Genomic DNA, 20632 nt, shown 5'->3' on the forward strand with positions numbered 1-20632 from the left:
GATCAGCAGGAAATGGATGACATATCCCGGGAGTTGGATATCGAGGTATCGAGTGAAGAATCGGAGATGCAGAGGAGATAGGGTTTCGGAAAGATGTAATTGTAAGGGGAAGAATTTGATCGTGTTTCTGTGTCTCAAGTTATCTGTCAAGTAAAATGTTCAATGGATAGGGAAACAAGTGAATAGGCAGACATAAATGCGTGAGTTATAACTTCCCAGCGATCTTACTAATCCACAGAGACAAAAGGACATAACTTCCAGGTTTTTAGGGGGAAGGTTTTCAAAAGAAATGGCGCCAAGAGCAGGCAGGGCCATTCAGGTTGATTTTATAACACAACCAAAACAACAAAAAAGACAACCTGCCGTTTTTTTTTTGCCTGGATTCCCTTCACAATTGAGCTGCAAAAAAAAAAAAAAAAAAAAGGAAGCATGAAATGTCAAACATTTAAAAAAAAAACAGAGTATATAAAAGGGTATTCGTTTGAATGTATGTACCTTTGTGTTACTTGGGAGAGAAGGCATCGGAGATGAGTTTCTCGTCTTCCTCGTACACCTGAAGGTTCTTCGACTTCATCAGAAACTGGACGGCTTCTTCGTCAAACTCCAAGAGGTAACCCATCTTTATCAGCTCCGACAGCTTTCCGATCAGATCCTCTCTCTCCCACATCACTCCCTTGGCTATCACCTCCGCAAAACACGTGGCGTATTCTAGAAGCTTCTTCTTCCCCACCGAAGAAGAGGACCTCTCCATCTTCTGGGCATAGACCACCGCCTTCTCTCTGTCCCATCGTATCATCTGCTCCGCCTTAACGCTCAGCGTCTTCGTCGACAATCTCAGAGTGTACTCCGCCGAGATCGTCTCTGGAGTTTCTAGAACTTTGAGGTTGTCCTTTAGAAGGCATTGGATGTATCTAGAACGTTCCTCGGATTCAATATTGAGAGATGGGTCCGAGAGAAACCCGAGGATTAGCCTCACGAGTCCTGGCCCGATCAGAATGTCTTCAGGCTTCTTTTCTTCCGGTTCCACGCCTTCGGGAAGGTCTAATTCTTTCATCTCGACGCGTTTCGAGATTTCTTGGACGCCGATCTTTCTGTAGAGCTGTAGGAGCTTAGTTCGTGGCAATGTCGGAATGCTTGGCTGAGGGTACCATACGAATACAGGGGAGTTCTTGAAAAGATCCTTCAGAAGCAAGTCATCGGCTATGAACACATCGCTCTTGTTGCACAATAAGACTTCTTCTTCTTCGATCTCGTTTCTGTCACCTGTGGAGTTAACTGGCAAACGCGTCAGGGACTCGGAGAGAAACTCCTGAGCTTTTGTGTTGTGGCTATGCTTCAAGACAAATCGCCAGAACGAGCAGCAATCTTCGGATGACAACTTGTCCCACTTGCCCTCCCAATCCTTCCACAGTTCACAGTAATCTTCAAGAGACGGGTTGGTTCTCACGTTGAGCACAGCCGAGAAAAAGATGAAAAGACCATTATCTGATTTGCTGTCGTAGTGATTCTCCAAGACGTGTAGATTTGATTTGAAGAGCTTGTCTTTGTCATACAGCACGCACTGAGAAACTTCAGCCCATCTCCCGACGTTGCTGCCGCCGTCGCTCGGGATCCAGATATGGCCTGGAGACGCTCCTTTCTCAGGGCTCCACCCGAACTTGTTGAGAAATCGGTACATGCGGATTATGGCATCAGAATCAGAGTGTTCATATAAGCGGCTGGCAAGCAACTGGCAAGCCTTGTTTGCATCGAGGGTAACTCCAATCGCTTCAAGCTCTTTGCTGCGTGATTTTATCTCCGGGCCGTAATGACCTTCATCGATGAAGGGACCATCTGTCGGATTCAGCTCCCAGTTCTGATCAAACAAGAGGCACTCTCGAGGACTAAGGTAACCAGCATACGTCTTCAACCACTTCACAGAAACCCTTTCGAGAAACTCCTTGGAAAGTGACTGCAACCTCTCGTTTCTCAAGATAGCAATGCATTTCAGAAGAGAGAGCACACTTGAAGCAGCGATACGAGATGGATCGGAAGGGAAGACCAGCGAATTGAATACGTAATCCACGCCTTTGCTCAGCTCGGCCACGACTCCCAAGCTCATGAGCTCGCTCTTATAGTCATGTATGGCATTGCCATACCAGTTTGGACCATCATCAATCAACGGGAGATTACATATGAGACGGAGAGGTTCCCAATCTGGATCGAAGAGAATGCATTTCTCTGGTGATCGAAAATCCCCGAGCTTTGTGCGCAGCCATTTGAACTCTTTAACACTGTTCTTCAGATCTTGAGGGAACCTGTGTGGATTCTGCATCAGTTTCCTATAACAAGACAGAAGAGACAAGGCGGAATCCTTTGTTACGGCAGAGGACGAAGCTTTCTGCTTGAACACACTCACAAAAGCTTTCACAGCATCTTCGAACTGTACCACCACACCAATCTGCTTCAGCTCTTCCCTGTATCTACAGATTATGCTTCCATAGAAAACTTCGTCGATCAAAGAGAAGCAATTGAAGACTTTCAGAAGGCAACCCCAGTCGGGATCCGGTATGAAACACTCTCTCGGGCATCGGTAGCCCGTATACGTCTTGAAGCAACTGGCATTGCTCAGGGCAGCAACCAGCTTCGAAGGGCTCAGCCTACGCATACATTCAAGAACTAAGAACATTGCATCCGCCGTCAAATAACTCAGCCTTGAAGAATTCAAGTAGGCGATGATGAGGCTGTGACTGTCATGAAACCGGACTACAACGCCAAGTAACTCGAGCTCCTCTTTGAAATCTTCTATGGCATCACCATAGAAATCGTTGGAGATGAATGGAATATCACTGATCAGTTTAGCAGATTTCCATTCTTGGCTGAACAAAACAGCGCCATCTGGAGATCTGTCACCGCTTGTTGTCCTAAGCCAACGGCCTCCTTTAATGGCTTTGATGAAATCAGATGGCGGGAGGCATTTCGATCTCAAGTATCGGATGAACTGAAGAATTGAAAACACGTTGGTTTTCGACAGCGACGAGGTTGCGGCCAAACGCATTAGATGCTTTCCAACAAAAGCACAAGCTTCACTGAACTCGAACATTACGCCCACGGTTCTCAGTTCCTCCATGTAATTTGTGATCTTATCCCCGTAGAAGCTCCGATCCACCAGCGGGATATCCACAAGTACTGATCCATTTTGCAGAATGTCTCCCCATGATGAAGTATGGAAAAATGACTGAAACGGAGGTCGATAATCAGAGAAACCATCCAGAGATGTTCTCAGCCAGCTTCCTTCTTTTATCGAATTCAGAAACTTCACAGGAAGAGTGCTTCTTGACATCTTGAGGTTTCGTATCCACTCCAAGAGCAAGAAAGCATTTTCCTTTCTAAGTGCACCTGATACCGCAGGTAAAGCAGCATCGGGAGGAGATATGTAGGGTATATCTTCCGACTTTACGTGTATTTTCAAGAACTCGAGAAGCTGCCGATGACCTGAGCTTATACCAGCGAACTTTCCTGAACGAAGGTAGTCTTCTCCAAGCTCAATGTAACCGTCTTGTCGCCAAGGATTTGAACCGATTAGGCTGACCCATTTGCTGACACTAGCAGGAACTAGAACACCATTCCCAATAAGACTTCTTCTTCTTCGATCTCGTTTCTGTCACCTGTGGAGTTAACTGGCAAACGCGTCAGGGACTCGGAGAGAAACTCTGTTCAGATTTCCATAATTGTCCACGAGTGGCATACGATGGCAACAAGCGTCGACATCTCCTTCTGATAAAAGTTCCTTCGAGAGTGAATGATATAGAAAATGAACATATGCAACCGCAAGTCCCCTTTCCCCTCCGAGATTCTCCTTGAGTTTCTTCGCATAATGGCAGACCTTAAAGTCTGCGACATCTATCTTCTCCTTGAGCCAGTCCAGTATTACCTGTTTCTTGGGACATGATCTAAGTGACTTTCTTGTTGATTCTGGCATGAAGACATACGTAGACATGCATCTGAACTCTTCGTTCCAATCCAGTAACCATGCTTGATGGTTTGTTGGTGACACACATAATGTCCGAGGACTGAATTTCGAAATACTGCAAAGGGAACTGACTCCCTTTTTGACCATGTACTTGACCAATGGAACATTCACCATCGATGTAGTCCGAAATCTTGACTGCCAGTTCTCAGCGATGAATAGGAGAAGCTCCACATATGTTTCATCGGTTATGCCCGATACGAGATTGCAGCCCTGAATGCATTTTGCATACCATTCGTCGCTGACTCTTTTTAACCCCAAGAAGTCCAGAATCTTGTCATTTTCTGGTGCATCAAAAGTGGAGTCCAAAATGAATGTTCCGTGAGAAGAGATATTCTGCAAGTTGGCACCTTCCCTCTTCGCTTTCTCCAAGATGTCCCAGAAGGCAGGAATGAGACGACCAACTTCACACGGCCTATGAAAGAACTTCTGCCCGAGATGTGGCACGCTTGGAACAATTTCTTCTTGAGAGATCCTTGCTCTGATGGATTCTCGCACAGCATTCAGCTTCGGATAGGAAGATTCCGCTGTGGGTAAGAACTTGAAAACCGGCAGCAAGCTAGACACCGGAGCATCAGTCTTTTTCACCAATGAGGTGAATGAATTCACAAAAACGGATGCAACACACTCGAGGATCCCCTGGTTCCATTTGTCATCCAAGAGAATGGTTTCTCTTGACGACGCCAAGATGAAATCAGCTTGAATAATGAACGGCAAATTTGTTACCATCTCGGTGGGAAGAAATGCATAGACTCCAGGAGAGCTAATTCCTTTACCAAGACGCTCTCCGAATGGAAATGCCAAGGTTATCACCCAATCCTCGGCTTCCATTCTCCTTTCCACACGATTCTCAGGTTTTACTGGAAACTTCTGCCTCCACATGTAGTAGCTGCATTCTTTACCAGATTCTTTACCATTGCCATGAGCAGAGAGATGAACAGTGTATGACTCAGCATCCATGCTCTTCCTAGTCATAAAATCGGTCTCACTGACGATTCCGATTGAGTTCACCGTGCAGAGCCGAGGATCTTGACAGTGTTCTCGGACGGAAAGGCACTTGATCTTTGACAGAAACAACAACACCTCAGGATGAATCTGGGAGAGCTGCTCCTTCACGGGCTTGACTTTATCTGCTTTCAGAGGCAAGATGATGGTTGTGGTGGGAAGCTCAGAACCAGAACCATATATCCGCCTTATTTCATCCAGAGACGGCTGTTGGTCAACCCATTCCGGGACAATGTAGCCTAGGCTACAATGCGGACATGGTGCCTCGTTGAATCGAATCTGGTAACCATTACTGAAGATGTATGGCTGAGAAGTGATCAAGAACACACTCTTGAATCCAATTCCTAGAAAAACAACAAATACATAAAACATCAGCGGCATCCAAAAATCATCATTGCAGATGTCTTCCGGAGGAATGACATACCTTTTTCTCCGATATAACCCCGTTTCCTGTTGCCTTTCTTGGTGGACCTTCCGACACTGCAGATCGAGTCAATGTTCTTCTCGGAGAAACCTTTCTCGTTGTTGAAGATCATAAGAGTGGCCGGAGCTCCAGTGGCTGTTATGTCATCAGATGTGATGACAAACTCGAGAGAAGGATCCACACCTTCCGGGTATTCGTTGTCTTCCGAGTTCTGAAATGGACAAATTCCAGTTAGTCCATAAGCATAATATCATTGATTGGATTTGCATTGCAAGCCAATCAATTGAATCAAAGATTTGGAGACAACAAACGGCAAAAACCTCCAGCCATTTCTCGTTAAGGGCGTTTAATGGGACACATACAAACAAATGCTCACTTATGAGCATGCGTAAACACAAATTCATCCAGAGAGCTATACACATAAACATGTATAAATATAGAAACTCATATCGATGTATCTAAGTAACGTTCACTACGCTATACGTATACAGGCATGCCAAGTATTTATCAGAGAATATATCCATGCAAATGTCAGTATGATTACGAGTACACACATGCGTGAATCGTTGTACACAAAGGCGTAGGCATACGGTTTACATTTGTTGTACGTATGAAACACGTGTGCATGGACCTTCATAGGATGCCCGTGTGTACATATACGTGAGTATGTACATGAATATGCTGTATGTTATAGAACAGAGTCGATGTCGAAAGTATTGTACAGAAACCCAGCAATCACACATACATGCAACGCAAGTATACACACACATTTGTACTGAACGCACAGATACGAAAAAAGAGCAAGAGCACGAGGAAGTGTAACTTGAAAAAAAATTCAAAATCGCAATTTTCTCGGGAAACAAACAGACCATCGGGAAAAAGAAATTCAAACAACAATCGCAACATATCCGTCACAACAACGACCATTCCACTCGTATCGTCTCTACCAGAACCGAAAACCCACACACAACAAATCTCGGAACTGCAGACACAGAGAGAGACCTATACACGCGCGTATATACATGGGTACAACCGTGAAGAAAACGTATGTACCTGTATGAGCTCCATGAGGAAGTGGACATCCTTAGCGTAGAGCTCAGCGGAGAGATTCTTCACGGCTTGGTGGAGATCCTCCGTCAAAGGATTCTCGGCTCCGCCGATGGAAAACTTCGTCTTCCTGATTCGATCGATGTGGAGTCTCGCAGCTTCAGCCATTTTTCGAAACCCTCTCTAGCTTGTTGCAGAAATGTGGAAGAAGCAGAGAGAGTAGGGAGGGTGTTTATAGTGGAGGGAGAGGGAAGGGAGAGGAAGAAGGAGACGAGAAGACTTCGTGGGAAGGGAAAACTTGTGGGTTAAGGAGTCATCAACAGTGGAAAAGGGTTGACGACGGGAGACTCTGTTGTACGGGAAGTTGTAAAGCCTGGAATCTGATTGGGCCACCCAAAAGGAGGAAATAAAGACACGGTCTCATTAAAGAGAACAAAAATATTAATATTAATACAATGTATAATTTCCCATATCCAAGCCTCCGAATATTTAATAAAAGTGGAATCTTTAATGTTTTGTAACCGCGGAAGAAATTTGATCGTTTTTTTTGTAAGATTTTAGATCGTTATAAATATGGAAATTCCAAAAAGGGTTAATTCCATATTCCCCACATATTTTCGAAAAAGTTCCAATTTCCTATACCAATTTTTAATTTGACAAAAAACTACGTCGGATTTCAAATATCTCCAAATTCCCACACAAAATCTTAAAATGTGTTACAATTTCCCTCATATAGATTTTTCCAAATCATCACATTTCGCGACATCATCCTACCACATCAGAAAAAAATAAGTAAAAAATAAAATAAAATAAAAAATTTCCAGAATTTTTTTAAAAAACTAATAAAATGAAATATTTTTTTTAAAACTTTTAAAAAATTACAGAATTTTAAAATTTATTTTTTAAAAATAAAATAAAAAATTACATATTACATATATACACAATTTTATATCTATACACAATTATATACATATACATATATATATACACATATATATACATCTACATACATAATTATATACATATATATTTATACATAATTATATACATATACATATACATACATATATACATCTACATACATAATTATATACATATATATACACATTTATACATATACATATATACACATTTTTATATGTATACACAATTTTTTAAAAAAACTTTTAAAAAATTACATATACATATATACACACTTTTATATCTATACACAATTATATATATATATATATATACATATATATACATTGAATATGTATATATATGTGAATATGTATGTATATATATATAAATGTATATATATACATATTCATATGCATATATATACATATATATACATTTATACATGCATGCATACATACATATATACATATTCAATGCATAGATATATATGAATATGTATATATACATATATGAATATATATATATATATTATTTATGTGTATATATGTATATGTATATAATTGTGTATAGATATAAAATTGTGTATATATGTAATATGTAATTTTTTATTTTATTTTTAAAAAATAAATTTTAAAATTCTGTAATTTTTTAAAAGTTTTTTAAAAAATATTTTATTTTATTAGTTTTTTAAAAAAATTCTAGATATTTTTTATTTTATTTTATTTTTTACTTATTTTCTGACGTGGCAGGATGATGTGGCGAAATGTGATGATTTGGCGAAATCTGTATGAGGGAAATTGCAACACATTTTAAGATTTTGTGTGAGAATTTGGAAATATTTGAAATTCGGTATAGTTTTGTATCAAATTAAAAATTGATGTAGGAAATTGGAAGTTTTTCGAAAATTTGTGGGGAATATGGGATTAACCCTTCAAAAAATGATTCTTTTTAGCCACGTCATTAATAGTGTTTTATTCCGTCCACTTGGAAAGATCTTTTTGTATAGTTTTTATAAATTCTAAAAAAAAATATTAATGCAATTGTATTTCATAAAAGAATCATATAATGATATTAGTAGGCATAATGAAAATGAATAATTTTGCCGCTTTCTATTTCATTAATGGCTCTTGTTTTTTTTTTAATTTTTTTTTTCTTTCGCGAGCAAATTATCTAGCAGTTATTTTTTTTTTACATGAGAACAAGAGAAAAAACCATAACTTTTCTATGGGAAAAAAGTAATTTCTTTTTCCATAAAGACCTTAGATTTTATTTTTGTTAGAAGAATAGTTAAATTCCCAAAAATATTTTATTAAAGTTGCAATTCCATATATATCGTTACAAGTATAATTTTTTTCTATCCCAAATTTCCAGATAAATTTGGAAAATTCTAAGATTAAAATACACCTCTAATAAAATTTTAGAACTTCTGAAGCGACTTGGCAAAGAAAGAAAAGGGAAGCTTTGGTCACTTTCAGCGAAAAAAATAAATAAAAGGCAGCCAAATAATATATAACTAATTAAAAATGCAGTATAAATTAATTAAATTAGTCGATCTATTTTCTTTAGAGATGTGCATGAAATATCTTAATAAAAAAAACTCAAATGAATATCGTTTTAAGAAAAAAAATGATTGATTTTACAAGTTTACTGATAAAAAAAAAGTACAACATAGCTTCTGAAGCAAGGTAGGTCATAGGTGTCACAGTCTTGACACATCAAAGGTCGTTTCGTCGACAAGAAGTTTGGAAAATTACCAAAAGAGCCCATTATTTATCGACTTTTATCTTAAGACACCTCTATTTTCGTATGTACTGAACCGTAATTACCAGGTAATTTAAATGATTTTTTTCACAATAAAACTTTGAATTAAGATTGGTAAATATCCACAAGACTTCCATGAGACGCTATAACCTCGTTTAGAATAAGATATTTATTTGTTTTCCCGAACTGAGCGGTCCACGAGTGTTCACGGGTTGGTCCAATCGGGTCGGGCCGTGGCCCAAATGTATTTCTCAATTTTTAATTACATATTAAAAAAATAGAAAAAAAAATTCGTCCGGTTTCTGTCGTCTTTGTCCCCGAGTCCTCCGACGCTAAAACCCTTCCCTAACCAGCTAAACCTTCCCTCTCTCTGTCCGCCGCCGCCGCCACCGGCACTGCCGCCGTATCTGTCGGCCGGAAACTCTCTCTCGGAATTCTGAGTACTCTGGGCTTTGAGGCTTTTCTCTCTCCTTTGTTAGGTATCGTCTCCATGCGATTCCTCTCTCTTGGATGATTGGTTTGAATTTGGTTGTAATCCTGTGAAATCCTGTCCTGTTTTTGATTATGTTCCGTAGTCTAATTTATTAGGGTTGCGTTACTTGTGTTTGTGAGATTCTTCGACTAGGTTGTCTGCTGTTTCCCCTTTCTGTAATACTCTTTATACTGCAGCCCTGAACAACGGATTCCAAATTTTCAGAAAAACTGATTCCCAAGAACCCCTGAGCAATCCCTGGAAGGGAGAATCTGTAGATTACGACCGTTGAATCTATGGCCGAAGCAAGCGACCCGGGCTTGGATGCCCTTCACAAGCTTAAGTCAACTGACCCTCCAGTGTTTTTAGCGCCGAGTTGTATATGTGAGGTGGCTCGGGATGCGTCTCAGTACCTCTTCTCCAAACTGAAGGAATACACCCCAAAATCCCCTTTCGATCAGCTCCTGGTTGATGGGTTTGATGCTGAGCAGGTCTGGCAGCAGATTGATATGCAGTCTCAACCTTTACTGTCGAGCCTGCGGAAAGAGGTGAAGAAGTTCGAGAAAAATCCTCAAGAAATAAGCAATCTCGGGAGTTTGGCAGAAGCGAAGAGCCTTAAGCTTCCGTGTGCAGATGATGCCAAAGACATGGAGATGGATGGTTTTGGAACAGATGATGATGATGAAGATGATGAACTGGAAGAAGAGAACAATGGAGGGACAGAAGAGAGATTGAAAGGAGGAAGTGAAAGCGAAGGGGGAGAGGAAGAAGATGAAGATGATAGAGAAGAGGACGAGGAGGATGGAGAAGAGAAAGAAGATGAGGAAAAGGAAAAGGATGGAGAAAATAGAGGAATAGAGGATGGGTTCTTCAGTATAAAACAGTTGCAAGAATTTTTAGAGGAGGGTGAAACCGAGGAGCTTGGGCTGGACAACAAGAACAGGAAGGGAATGGCAAAGGGAAAGAAACACAATGTTGATGATGTTGATGATGATGATGATGAAGATGAAGAGGACAATGAAGATGACAAAGACGAAGAAGATGAAGACGATGATGAGGATGAAGAAGAGGACAAGGAGGTGAGCACATACTTTTTTGTGAACTTTTCATGTTTTTTTCTGTTCAGTAAGGAGATGTAGGGCTGATTATCATCATTTTTATTTTCTTTGGTTACGAATTTTCCAGTTCGGAGCTTTTGGTGATGAAGATGAAGGTGAAGAAGCAGCTAAATTGGAAAATGCAAAGTATGGTCTCTATGCACACGTTTGATGACCTTATTTTCCACATTTCGCTTCATTTACAGCTGAATGAGTTTTTCCTGAATGAGCTCTTCCAGAAATGGATATAATCTCGCTTATGGCTGCAAAAAAGTTTGTTCTTACGGGATTTGGATTAAACCACTTTGGTTTCCTACTGTTTACTAGTTTTATATGACCGTTAATGCCTCCAGTACAGTTGCCATAGCTGTATTTTTGTTCTCCTAAGATTGCTGTCTAATGAATGATAACCAGATATGAAGATTTCTTTGGTGGTAAAAAGAAGGGGACTAAAAGGAAGTCTGAGGATTCAAGTGAAGAACAGGATACTGATGGAATTGGTAATCAGGTACTAACTATATCAGGTTTACTTGTTCCTATATTATGGTATTGGATGTTATCATTTCTGGTTATTGCAGTACTGTGAAGTCGTACTTTTGTCAGTACATTTGTTGAAAAGGGTGGCCCCTTATTGATTTCCTCCTCTTTTAGGGAAAAGAGGAGCTGTCTACTCATGAAAAAGAACTCCTAAAGCTTCAGTCTAAGATCAAACAGATGGAGAAATCAAACTTAGATCCAAAACATTGGACAATGCAAGGAGAGGTAGTCATCTGTTACACACAATGGATGCATTCGATAGGATATTGTGCTTTCTGTTGCTAACAAAACTAGATGGAAATTTTCTATTTTTATTTGTCATGGCATGTTAAAAGGTAACTGCTGCAAAAAGACCGAAGAACAGTGCCCTTGAAGTCGATTTGGATTTTGAGCACAATGTTAGGCCGGCTCCTATTATTACAGAAGAAGTCACGGCATCACTTGAAGAATTGATCAAGAACAGAATCATTGAGGTAACTTTTAGTTAATTCAGGAAGTAGTTCGTGATCATGTTCTCTCGTGTTCTCTACCCTTCATTTTGTAGTAAACTGATTCATATGTTTACAGGGACGGTTTGATGATGTTCAAAACCCTCTAAGTTTGCCCACAAAAGCACCAAGAGAAGTCAAGGAATTGGTAAATAAGATTCTTTGATGTGGTTATTCTTTCATTATACTTGCTATGGTTTTATATATTTAAAGAATAATACTATAAATGGTCGTTTTTCTCATGGAAAAAATGCAGGATGATAATAAGAGCAAGAAGGGTCTTGCAGAAGTGTACGAGGTTTGTGACTTTTACAGTATTAGAATTTCTCTTGCTGCACACACACATTCAACTGCTCCATAAGATAACCTATAGATAGTCATTTAACTGCCTCACATAAGATTCAATGTTATGAGTTTCTTTTGTCCTTTTTGGTTATTTGTAGGAAGAATACGTCCAGAAGGCTAATCCAGCATTTGCTCCAACATCACATTCAGATGAACTGAAGAAAGAGGTTCCAACTTGTTTCGATCTTTTAAATGTTTTTTTTTGCTGATTACATATCTTCTTTTTTTCAATACCACATCTGAGGCTCATTTTTATCCCCTGGTGTTAATTTCTTAACGATCTGGTTTTCATGTATTATCAATCAGGCGGGCATGCTATTCAAGAAACTATGCCTGAAGTTGGATGCTCTTTCTCACTTCCACTTCACACCGAAACCTGTATTGTTTCTCACTCTTGTCTGAAATAGTGATGACCAGTCTATAGAGATTGTTTGAAACTCTGATTTCTTCGATACGTTTCAGGTGATCGAAGACATGTCTATCCAGGTGAACGTCCCTGCCATTGCAATGGAAGAGGTAATCGTGCCACTCTTTATAATCATTTGATTAAAATATCGTAATCTTATGGTTTGAAACTGCATACGAATTTCTTCCATGTGTAGGTTGCACCTGTGGCAGTCTCAGATGCAGCATTGCTTGCTCCAGAGGAAATATTCTCGGGCAAAGGTGACATCAAGGAAGAGTCTGAACTTACAAAAGAAGAGAGAAAGAGGAGGAGAGCCAAGAAGAAAAGAAAGTTCAAGGGTAAGGAAGTGAAAAAAATAGATACCTTTTTTTTTAAAAAAAAGGTGAAAGCAGTGGCTCTCTCCGCATCCTCATGCCCATATAATGATCCCTTACATGCTGAATGAGTATAATGAATATTTGAGAATATGAACATCACATTTTGACATGCATGGTTTTATGATTGTTAAGATGTGCTTTCGGGTCGGGACATCGATCAATTATATTCTCATCCTATTTTTATGTGACCCGTAATCTAAAAGTGCATGTCTTGTGTAATCTGAACAGCTAATTCTGCAAAAAGGACAGTGAAGAACCCGCAGGACATCGCAACCCAGATCTCAAAAACTGGTAATAATCCTTTCTCTACATCCTTTCCTATGCATCCCGACGTGTAACCCTTAGCTCTGAAAATATCGAATTGTGTTTCGGGACGATAAATTATTGGCATGATTACCGGACAGGATGTTGTGTTGAATGAGTAACGTTTGTCAAGATCTTGAAATCCAACATATGAACACGACATTCCCTACAGACTTCTTCAGTGTAAAATGCTGTAATCTCACATGCACGGCTTCAACGTTTCAGGCAGCGAAGACTAATGATGGAGTGGAGAGAGAGAGTTCAGACATGAAGCTTCAAGTTTAAGAGAATTGTCTCCACTGAAGATTTTACAAAGTTTTGCCGACGATTCATGGGAAAAAATCATATTAAATTCTAAGAACTGCGTGTTAGAATACAACTGAAATATGTTTATTTAATGCTTAAAACTATATGTTTGTTTTTTTTATATTCACACAAAAAATCTGAATGGACCGACGATATGGGTCGTATAAATTATGGGAAACGAACAAAGGAAACCCAAGTTTTCATGATCCGATCCTCTCTTTTGACGGAGGTGAAAGAGCCAAAGAGGAGATTCAATTCGTTTGGACTCTCTCTCTCTCTCTCTCTCTCTCTCTCTCTCTCTCTGTGAGAAACTTCAAATTCCGAGTTGGCGAAAAGTTTCCTGATATCATAGTCGAGTTCGTCAGACAGTCGCCGGAGAAGAAGACCAAGACGACAGCGACGACGACCTCAAGGATGATAACGGTCCCGTACCTCACCGATGTTTGTACGTACTTCAGTGCTATTCGCCTTTGGTCAGCTCCGAGATTTCTTCCGCCACCTCTTCGGTTGGTGGCTCACCAACAATCTCCCAGGCCCGTGTGCGTATGTGTGTGTATCTACGCATGGATTGTGGCGTTTGTAGCTCATCGGTGTCTGCGCGTACGTGCGTATGAGTGTACGTACATGTCCTCTGTTTTTTCGCCGTAGGGGCACGCGCCGATCTGTTTAGGACACGAAGATTTCCACATCAGGCGTTTGTATCATCAGATTCAGGTATCTCTTCATCAATTCCTCTCGTTCGCGTTGGACGACTCACGTGAGAGCTGTGAAGATGTGAACACAATACACATTTTCTGCTAAATTATGATTTTGATTCTCATCTATGCTCTCTCTGCCATCAGGAACTACATCTATACGCGCAGAACTCGAAGAATGTGTCCCGAGGTTTGTCGGGAAGCCTGCGGCTGTTGCCTGCTATGCAACAAACTCGGCTGCCATCCCTGTTTTGATTGGGAAGGTATGCATTTTGCTATACCTTAGTGATGAACACCTTTGTTCTCCGGGTTTCATAACCAAGTTGCTTATTTATTCCAACTTTTTTGCTTCTGCTGCCTCGCACAGGGAGGGTTGATCATAGGAGATCCTTTGAACCACAGTTGGATGATCAACGGCGCGCGAGGCTCAGGGGCCGCGATCCGTGTTTTCTGATGCAACAGTAAGCTTCTTGGGGACAACGATTCGCCGATAATGCTATACAACAACCCAGCAAAAACCCAAGCCTTCTCAAGGGAATGCCTCGTACGAAATGTAAGTATCCCGGTTTCTCACTGTCAAACATGTTTGAAAAAAGGGAAGGTTTGGAACGAAAACAGGCGGCAGTGGTGGTGGTGGGATTCCCGGCAACACCAGCCCTCAAGGCGTGTAATCTTTGCAATTGAACCGATGATATTCAGACACTGCTGCTTCCCTTTTCAGGGTTCATCATCATGTCCTCCCCAACTCTTCTATTCGGACACAGAGCAAATTTATATGGACCCGACATCTCCCCCTCTCGCATCTGAGGAGGAAATTAATGTATTTCCAGACCCAAGACAGAAACTTCTACTAAGTACTAACCCAATGCTTCTAGTCCTCTCTTCTTCCTCTTCCTGTTCTTTTCTCACTACTACTACTACTAGACCTCTCTACTGTTTCTACCTTCAAACAAGAACAACCACCGCAAAAAAAAAAAAAAGAGAAGAACAGCTTTTTTTTTTGGAGAGGTTCAGACATTGCAGCTTACATTGCCATGGCTGACATTCAATAATTCCAATTTTACCGATCAAAATTCCCACTCTCTACCTCTCTCTCTCTCATGAGAACTCCCTCCCGAGCTTCTGAATTGAGCAGTACATCTTCCTTCTCGTTCCTACAGCATTTATCCCCATATCCTTCAGATCCTCCAGTGTCAACAATGGCAGAACCTCTTCATCTACCTCGTTTATCTCAAACACCGGCCAGTATCTCCCCAACCCTAACTCTTCCAGCCATATTTTCACCCCTTCTCTCCCTCCTCCTCCCCCTCCCCCGCCGTCCATGTCCGACCGCTGAGATAACTCGAATCCCCTACTCTCGAAAACCCTCATCCTACTTCTACTTGTGCTACTGCACCTTCTTCTACTGTAAAAATCGTCTCTTTCCGTCGAATTCTCATGCGACTCTTCTTTCATCGGAGACTTCGAATCTTCCCGGCTGAAATCGCGAAACCCTTCTTCCATATCTTCTCCTCCGCTGCATTTCTCATCCCCGTGATCGAAACTGTTTCGGATCTCATCCGTTTTTGGCACCCAATTCGACCGAACCCGCTTGGTGGATGCTGTCGTCGCCGGTCCGGCGACCCGTTTCTTGACCCTCCAACTCCCGACGGCCATGGAATCCACGTTCCCTTCTCTCTCCTCGTCTAGGTTTCCGCTGTTCTCGTGCCCGGAGCCCAAATTCGTTAAGGTTCGAGTCCTCGACGACTTACCAGTCGAATTCGGTTCCTTTCGATTACCCGACGGTTTCCATTTTGATCTTCTTGCTTGCGAATCGTACGGCACGAGATGGTACTGGTCGCCGCCGATGTCTCCTAATCGGACGCTCGGTCTTCTCAGCCGCTTCGATCCAACGGAGCCGCTGGCTCCGATGGCAGTGGCTTCCGCCGGTGGTTCAATCACAAGGGTCTCCGGTGGAGGAACGCCGCAGTTTGGCTGCAGACCGTTCCCTGGCTGCAGCTCCGCCATCTCCAGCGCGCGCGAGAGAGAGGGAGAGTTTCTCAAAAACAGATTTTTTGCTTCACCCTCTCACTCTGGAATCGCCATTTCCGTACATGCGTAGATATGGTAGGGTGTATGTATAGGTGAGGTATGCAGTAGCTGCTGGGCAAGAAGAAGAAAAGGATTTCTTTACTCTTTCTTTAGGTTTATCTCGGAGAAAGGGATGTGAGAGAGAGAATCTTAATCGAGTGTGTGAGCGCGTCCGGGTTTGGAAATGCTTACACGTGCCTCTAAATAAATAAATAAATAAATAAATAAATGATGTTGCATAATGTGATTAGGCAATTGTTTGGCGGTTGTCTCAATTATTTGGAATAAAAATACATTTGATGGAACAAGACCTGAGTCAATATTATATGTACATGAAAAATACATTTGTAGTTTCGGGAAATTTGTATTTTTGCTAACGCATTAGAGAAACATCTATCTGACTATTAATTAATCACTTTGAAAGAAGCATCCTCATAAAAGAAACCAACCATGATCCATGCATGCTCTACACAAGTACATTGAAAACCCACCAAAATATAATCATGGATGAATATAATTAGAGTACATACTATTTTAATGAGGGATATATCTAAATTTTCGGACACTCGTCAGTCGACTGTAAAATATCGATTTCTTGAAATTAAATTTTGGTTTCGATCGACAGATGTTTACTACATTCTTACACTAGTAATATTTTCATACCAAAACAATTTATGGGAATTCTGTTTCACTCTTCTTCCTCTTCGAAAGTTTTTCATACAGAGTCAGAGGAGAGTGAAGCCTCAAACTGAATCCCGTCATACTATAATGCGTGAGAGGCAATTTTCACAATCCACGGAAACAACCCCCAGATATGCATTTTATCACAATAAAGTTTACAAAACGAAAACACAGATACGCTTTTTTTTTTTTTAAAGACAATTCCAATCTTTGCCTATTTCAGTCGTCGTGTATTCTGATCTTAATGAAACTAAAATATCAGAAACTGGATGAAAAAAAGAAAAGAAAAGAATGGATCCTAACCTCGGCGTTGAAGATCGAAATCCCTGCAATGTCCGTTCTTTCAAACTTGCGGTTAATGAATCGGTTTTCGTCCATCTAATACCTGTTTCCCCTCCCTTTATAGCAATAAACTGATTCCTAGACAAGTGAATTTTCAGACCGGGGATGAATTCTTGTAGAAACTGTAATACCTGTCCCTGTCTTCAGAGTCTCTCAGTCGGCCGGTACAATGCAAACCTGACCATGCCCTGGACTGTGTTCCAAAGGGTACATGGTTGCACCTTTCACGAATTTTTGATGCTCGGTCGCAGGTTTTCTGAGGTGTGCGACCATCGGACGCTTGTGTTTGTCTCGCTTCTTTATTATGGAGCACGAAGCCAACGGCTCTGAAGACATTGCTCCAACTCTCCTGCGTATTGAATTCATTCGTTTAAGTGTGAGATTTAGGATGAACATAAGTTTTGACGTAGCTGAGGAACCGTGAAAATCGTGCACAAGAAATGCAAGAAGTAAGAAAGGTAGGATTTTGTCCATCAGGATCTTTCCCAGCATAGTGGTGAAACCCAGACTTGGTAAGAATGATAACCTTAAAAGCTTCCCTGCCGCAATTCTTGCCGCTGTGATTGTATCGCGGGTAGGCACCCATTTCACGACTCTGTTTGGATCAGCTCTCATAGGAGAATGGATTTTAATGAGCTTCGAAAGAAGAGAAAAAAATATATTATCAGAATGGTGTATAGCCCATAAGTCTACTAAAATGATGAACCCCATAAATTCTGAATCCATCAACCAATGTGATTTCAGTAAATTAAGGTAGCTATTCTTGTGCAGATAAAATACTGATTATGAAGTCAGGAAATGGTATTGGATAAAGAAACTCCCAACTGATTTAATCATTGTGTTTCAAGTGTTCTGTTAAGCAAGATGAACGATGAAGAAAACGAGAACTCGTAGACTTACACCCAGGCACTCCATCATCTGGTAGTATGCTCTACCATGCAAAGGAGTGTGCCCTTGTCGTGATTCTGAAAAATATCGAGTCCTGAAAAATACCACGAAAGGATGACTGAAAAGTAATCATAGTAGATAATAGACCGATGAACAAAATTGGCAGCAGACTTCATACCACTCTTTGTAACCTGGATCCACTGTGAAACCATACATATCAACAGAATCACATATTGAGAGAGCAAATTCAAGAGCCTTCAGCCCAGTTCCCTTGGCTGCCGAGCCAAATGAAGCACCCAGCATTAAATAAACAGGGTTTTTAATCGGAACTTCCTGTCGAGAAAGGAAATCCATGGAAGACAGATCATCAAATTTAAGTCTAGTGATTATGTAACGTAAGCATCATTAGATGGATGGCATAGATACTCTAAAGTAGTTGGAAGAAAACGTGATCCGGAAACTAAACAGCTAAGGGACAAAATAAGTGAATAACGTACGAACCCGGATCATCTTATTCATTATATCATGAATTGTTGTTTTTATTAGTAGGGCCTCCTGCCTTGTTTCTGCAAATTTAACAGAATTTGAAAGTTTCCAACCGCAGTTAGAAGTACAACCATCCAGAAATGACCAGAGGTAAAAGAGTTAATAGAAAGCTAAAACCAAACTTATTTTCTTAGAATATAATCATCATGAAGGAAGGAAAACAATAAAGCAGTTGGTCAATACCATCCAACTCCACGACTTTGTCTAGAGCTTTTGCCGATCCTCGGTTAAGAAGGCGAAACGTGCCCTTCTTTCCTACATGTTCTGTGTAATTCTGGAACCAAACATATTACATAACATGAAAATGTATAATATGCTAAAAAGATGAGAATTGGAAGTTACAATAACTCATATGTTAACCTGGATCGGGGCACCATTCTCTCTAAGAACTGCATCATAAGTATCTATCTCCGCCCCGAACTTTGTCTTTAGAAGATCTCCAGAGTTACCAATAACAGCACACCGGTCAAACTGCCGTGGGAAATATGGAGGTGTTTCAGGAAGCACCAATGAAAGTTTCTCAACACATAAAGATTTATTCTGGCAGCGATTCCTGCATTAATATATAACTTAATTAAAGCCAAAAAGGACAACTACACAACACAGTAACCCATGATTACAAGTTGATATGTTATGAAAGAAATCCATTGCGTTTTGTACATCATTTGAGCTTTTTGTCTAGGTAAATGGATATCTAATCCTATTTTACAGTACAAACTTTTACAAGTCCACTCAGATAAAGCCATACAGAAACTCATATTTGGGAGTCCCAAGATTCCTTTTTTCATATAAGCTTAATTGGTATTTTCTAGCTAATATTAAAGGCAAGAGGCTCATCTTACCTACCTAAAGAACCATAAAAATTTCGAAGGATGAGATAATCAGATGTAAACAGTATGCTACAGTTCATATGATAGCCCATCATATGCAATTATGCCACTTAAACTGAAGGACCATAATCAATGCCATTTACTTACAGTTGTACTCCTTTATTAATTCTGCGCCATGCATAATCCTCCCAGCCATTTGGCAAGGCATCAATGTACTCCTTGGTGAGTATTGTAGTGCTATTCCTGACCTGAGCATTCAACTCACTAGATAACGAATCACTGTAAAGACTAAAACAAAATATATAAACCAAACATTAATACAAACTTCAAGAACTACAATACTCACTTGTTCCCATGTAGCCACTGCTTCGCATAGGTTAAACTCAAATGAAAGTCCTTCAAGCTCTCCAGTCTTAGGATCTTTCTATTGATGGAATGGGCCAATAAAAGAGAGGTCAAATAAACAAATTCATCACATCATTGTGACAGAAATTTTTATCAAAGGATAACACCATAGCGCACTTAACTCTGTTAACACATTAGGTTGGGAAATCAGATGGAAATTGACAAATAGACTACAGCGGAATATTTACCCATTTAGGGACAGTATCGCTCGGGAAGTTCATCATGACTTGGCAATAATCTTTACCAGTAACAGCTTGTAGTCCCAAACCATTGGCTCTCTGCATCATCACCAAGTTAAACACCAAAAATAAAATATTTCAGTCATATAAGCAGCTTACCACAAATCTTAAATTGACATAATAGTGCACCGTCAGGAAAGAAATATTTGAGATAAACACAGCAATTCACTGATTTCTCAAGATGAAAGCTTATTCCAGGAATTAAACCGTGCGTAATTCATCTAAATCTCATCCTATGCGATGGACACTCATATAGTCTATGTAGTTGTGAGCTCTAATCCCATACATCTACAATCACATTTTGATTTCAAACCACATCCTTGTTTGAGTTCAATCACTAAGTCATTCTATACCACTGAACAAAACCGGATCAACAGAAATCAAAAGTTCAGATAAGCCGATATCCAAATTCAGGCACAAACTAACTTGAACCTTCCCCCCCCCCCCCCCCCCCCA

The 20632-nt window shown here is 40.4% G+C and overlaps 5 protein-coding genes across 7 annotated transcripts in view; 2 read left to right on the forward strand and 3 right to left on the reverse strand.

Moving 5' to 3' along the window:
- The window catches only part of LOC104821530 (probable protein S-acyltransferase 5), a 2997-nt gene extending 2784 nt beyond the window's left edge, over nucleotides 1–213 (forward strand). Inside the window, exon 6 of the mRNA XM_010552446.2 lies at nucleotides 1–213. Within this exon, the coding sequence (XP_010550748.1) occupies nucleotides 1–81 (81 nt within the window). The 3' untranslated portion in view covers nucleotides 82–213.
- On the reverse strand, nucleotides 190–6726 carry LOC104821528. Its single transcript, XM_010552444.2, has 5 exons — nucleotides 6492–6726; nucleotides 5439–5649; nucleotides 3692–5358; nucleotides 496–3640; nucleotides 190–399 (listed from the first exon to the last, which is right to left on the reverse strand). Exons 1-4 carry the CDS (start codon nucleotides 6651–6653, stop codon nucleotides 503–505), a joined length of 5178 nt encoding a protein of 1725 aa, XP_010550746.1. The 5' UTR covers nucleotides 6654–6726; the 3' UTR covers nucleotides 190–399; nucleotides 496–502.
- Nucleotides 6727–9435: 2709 nt separating this feature from the next.
- LOC104821532 (U3 small nucleolar ribonucleoprotein protein MPP10) lies at nucleotides 9436–15155 on the forward strand. 3 transcript variants are annotated; one of them, XR_773091.1, is made up of 15 exons: nucleotides 9437–9628; nucleotides 9847–10700; nucleotides 10807–10865; nucleotides 11133–11226; nucleotides 11370–11480; nucleotides 11591–11728; nucleotides 11823–11891; nucleotides 12000–12041; nucleotides 12187–12255; nucleotides 12395–12466; nucleotides 12551–12604; nucleotides 12691–12832; nucleotides 13100–13162; nucleotides 13400–14438; nucleotides 14543–15155. XR_773091.1 is itself a non-coding variant. In XM_010552449.1 (14 exons), exons 2-14 carry the CDS (start codon nucleotides 9918–9920, stop codon nucleotides 13411–13413), a joined length of 1710 nt encoding a protein of 569 aa, XP_010550751.1. In that variant the 5' UTR covers nucleotides 9436–9628; nucleotides 9819–9917; the 3' UTR covers nucleotides 13414–13686. The 3 variants fall into 3 exon arrangements, 1 of the variants encoding a protein (XP_010550751.1); XR_773090.1 differs by having other exon boundaries at nucleotides 13400–14194; nucleotides 14323–15155; XM_010552449.1 differs by lacking the exon at nucleotides 14543–15155 and having other exon boundaries at nucleotides 9436–9628; nucleotides 9819–10700; nucleotides 13400–13686.
- On the reverse strand, nucleotides 15153–16439 carry LOC104821531 (ankyrin repeat and SAM domain-containing protein 6-like). The gene has a single exon (XM_010552447.2). The coding sequence runs from the start codon at nucleotides 16180–16182 to the stop codon at nucleotides 15274–15276; it is 909 nt and encodes a 302-aa protein (XP_010550749.1). The 5' UTR covers nucleotides 16183–16439; the 3' UTR covers nucleotides 15153–15273.
- Nucleotides 16440–17043: 604 nt separating this feature from the next.
- LOC104821533 (sialyltransferase-like protein 2) overlaps nucleotides 17044–20632 on the reverse strand; it is a 4237-nt gene continuing 648 nt past the window's right edge. Inside the window, exons 3-12 of the mRNA XM_010552450.1 lie at nucleotides 20126–20215; nucleotides 19879–19956; nucleotides 19680–19780; nucleotides 19063–19255; nucleotides 18886–18976; nucleotides 18658–18722; nucleotides 18335–18489; nucleotides 18169–18250; nucleotides 17795–17904; nucleotides 17044–17617 (exon numbers count right to left, since the gene is read on the reverse strand). Coding sequence (XP_010550752.1) covers nucleotides 17422–17617; nucleotides 17795–17904; nucleotides 18169–18250; nucleotides 18335–18489; nucleotides 18658–18722; nucleotides 18886–18976; nucleotides 19063–19255; nucleotides 19680–19780; nucleotides 19879–19956; nucleotides 20126–20215 — 1161 coding nt within the window. The 3' untranslated portion in view covers nucleotides 17044–17421. The remainder of the gene's footprint in view (nucleotides 17618–17794; nucleotides 17905–18168; nucleotides 18251–18334; nucleotides 18490–18657; nucleotides 18723–18885; nucleotides 18977–19062; nucleotides 19256–19679; nucleotides 19781–19878; nucleotides 19957–20125; nucleotides 20216–20632) is intronic.

Source organism: Tarenaya hassleriana, unplaced genomic scaffold (assembly GCF_000463585.1).
Source record: "Tarenaya hassleriana unplaced genomic scaffold, ASM46358v1 Cleome33, whole genome shotgun sequence".
Lineage (NCBI taxonomy): Eukaryota > Viridiplantae > Streptophyta > Magnoliopsida > Brassicales > Cleomaceae > Tarenaya > Tarenaya hassleriana.

Bases quoted from the DNA above. Each gene is read 5' to 3' on its own strand.
- LOC104821531 (XM_010552447.2), bottom strand. From the start codon at position 16,182: ATGGCGGAGCTGCAGCCAGGGAACGGTCTGCAGCCAAACTGCGGCGTT.
- LOC104821532 (XM_010552449.1), top strand. From the start codon at position 9,918: ATGGCCGAAGCAAGCGACCCGGGCTTGGATGCCCTTCACAAGCTTAAG. The intron at 12,042-12,186 runs GTTTGTGACTTT...GGTTATTTGTAG, and splicing joins GTCTTGCAGAAGTGTACGAG to GAAGAATACGTCCAGAAGGC. The intron at 12,467-12,550 runs GTATTGTTTCTC...GATACGTTTCAG, and splicing joins TCCACTTCACACCGAAACCT to GTGATCGAAGACATGTCTAT.
- LOC104821528 (XM_010552444.2), bottom strand. From the start codon at position 6,653: ATGGCTGAAGCTGCGAGACTCCACATCGATCGAATCAGGAAGACGAAG. The intron at 5,650-6,491 runs GTACATACGTTT...TGTCCATTTCAG, and splicing joins TCCTCATGGAGCTCATACAG to AACTCGGAAGACAACGAATA. The intron at 3,641-3,691 runs GTTTCTCTCCGA...CACAGGTGACAG, and splicing joins ATTATGGAAATCTGAACAGA to AAACGAGATCGAAGAAGAAG.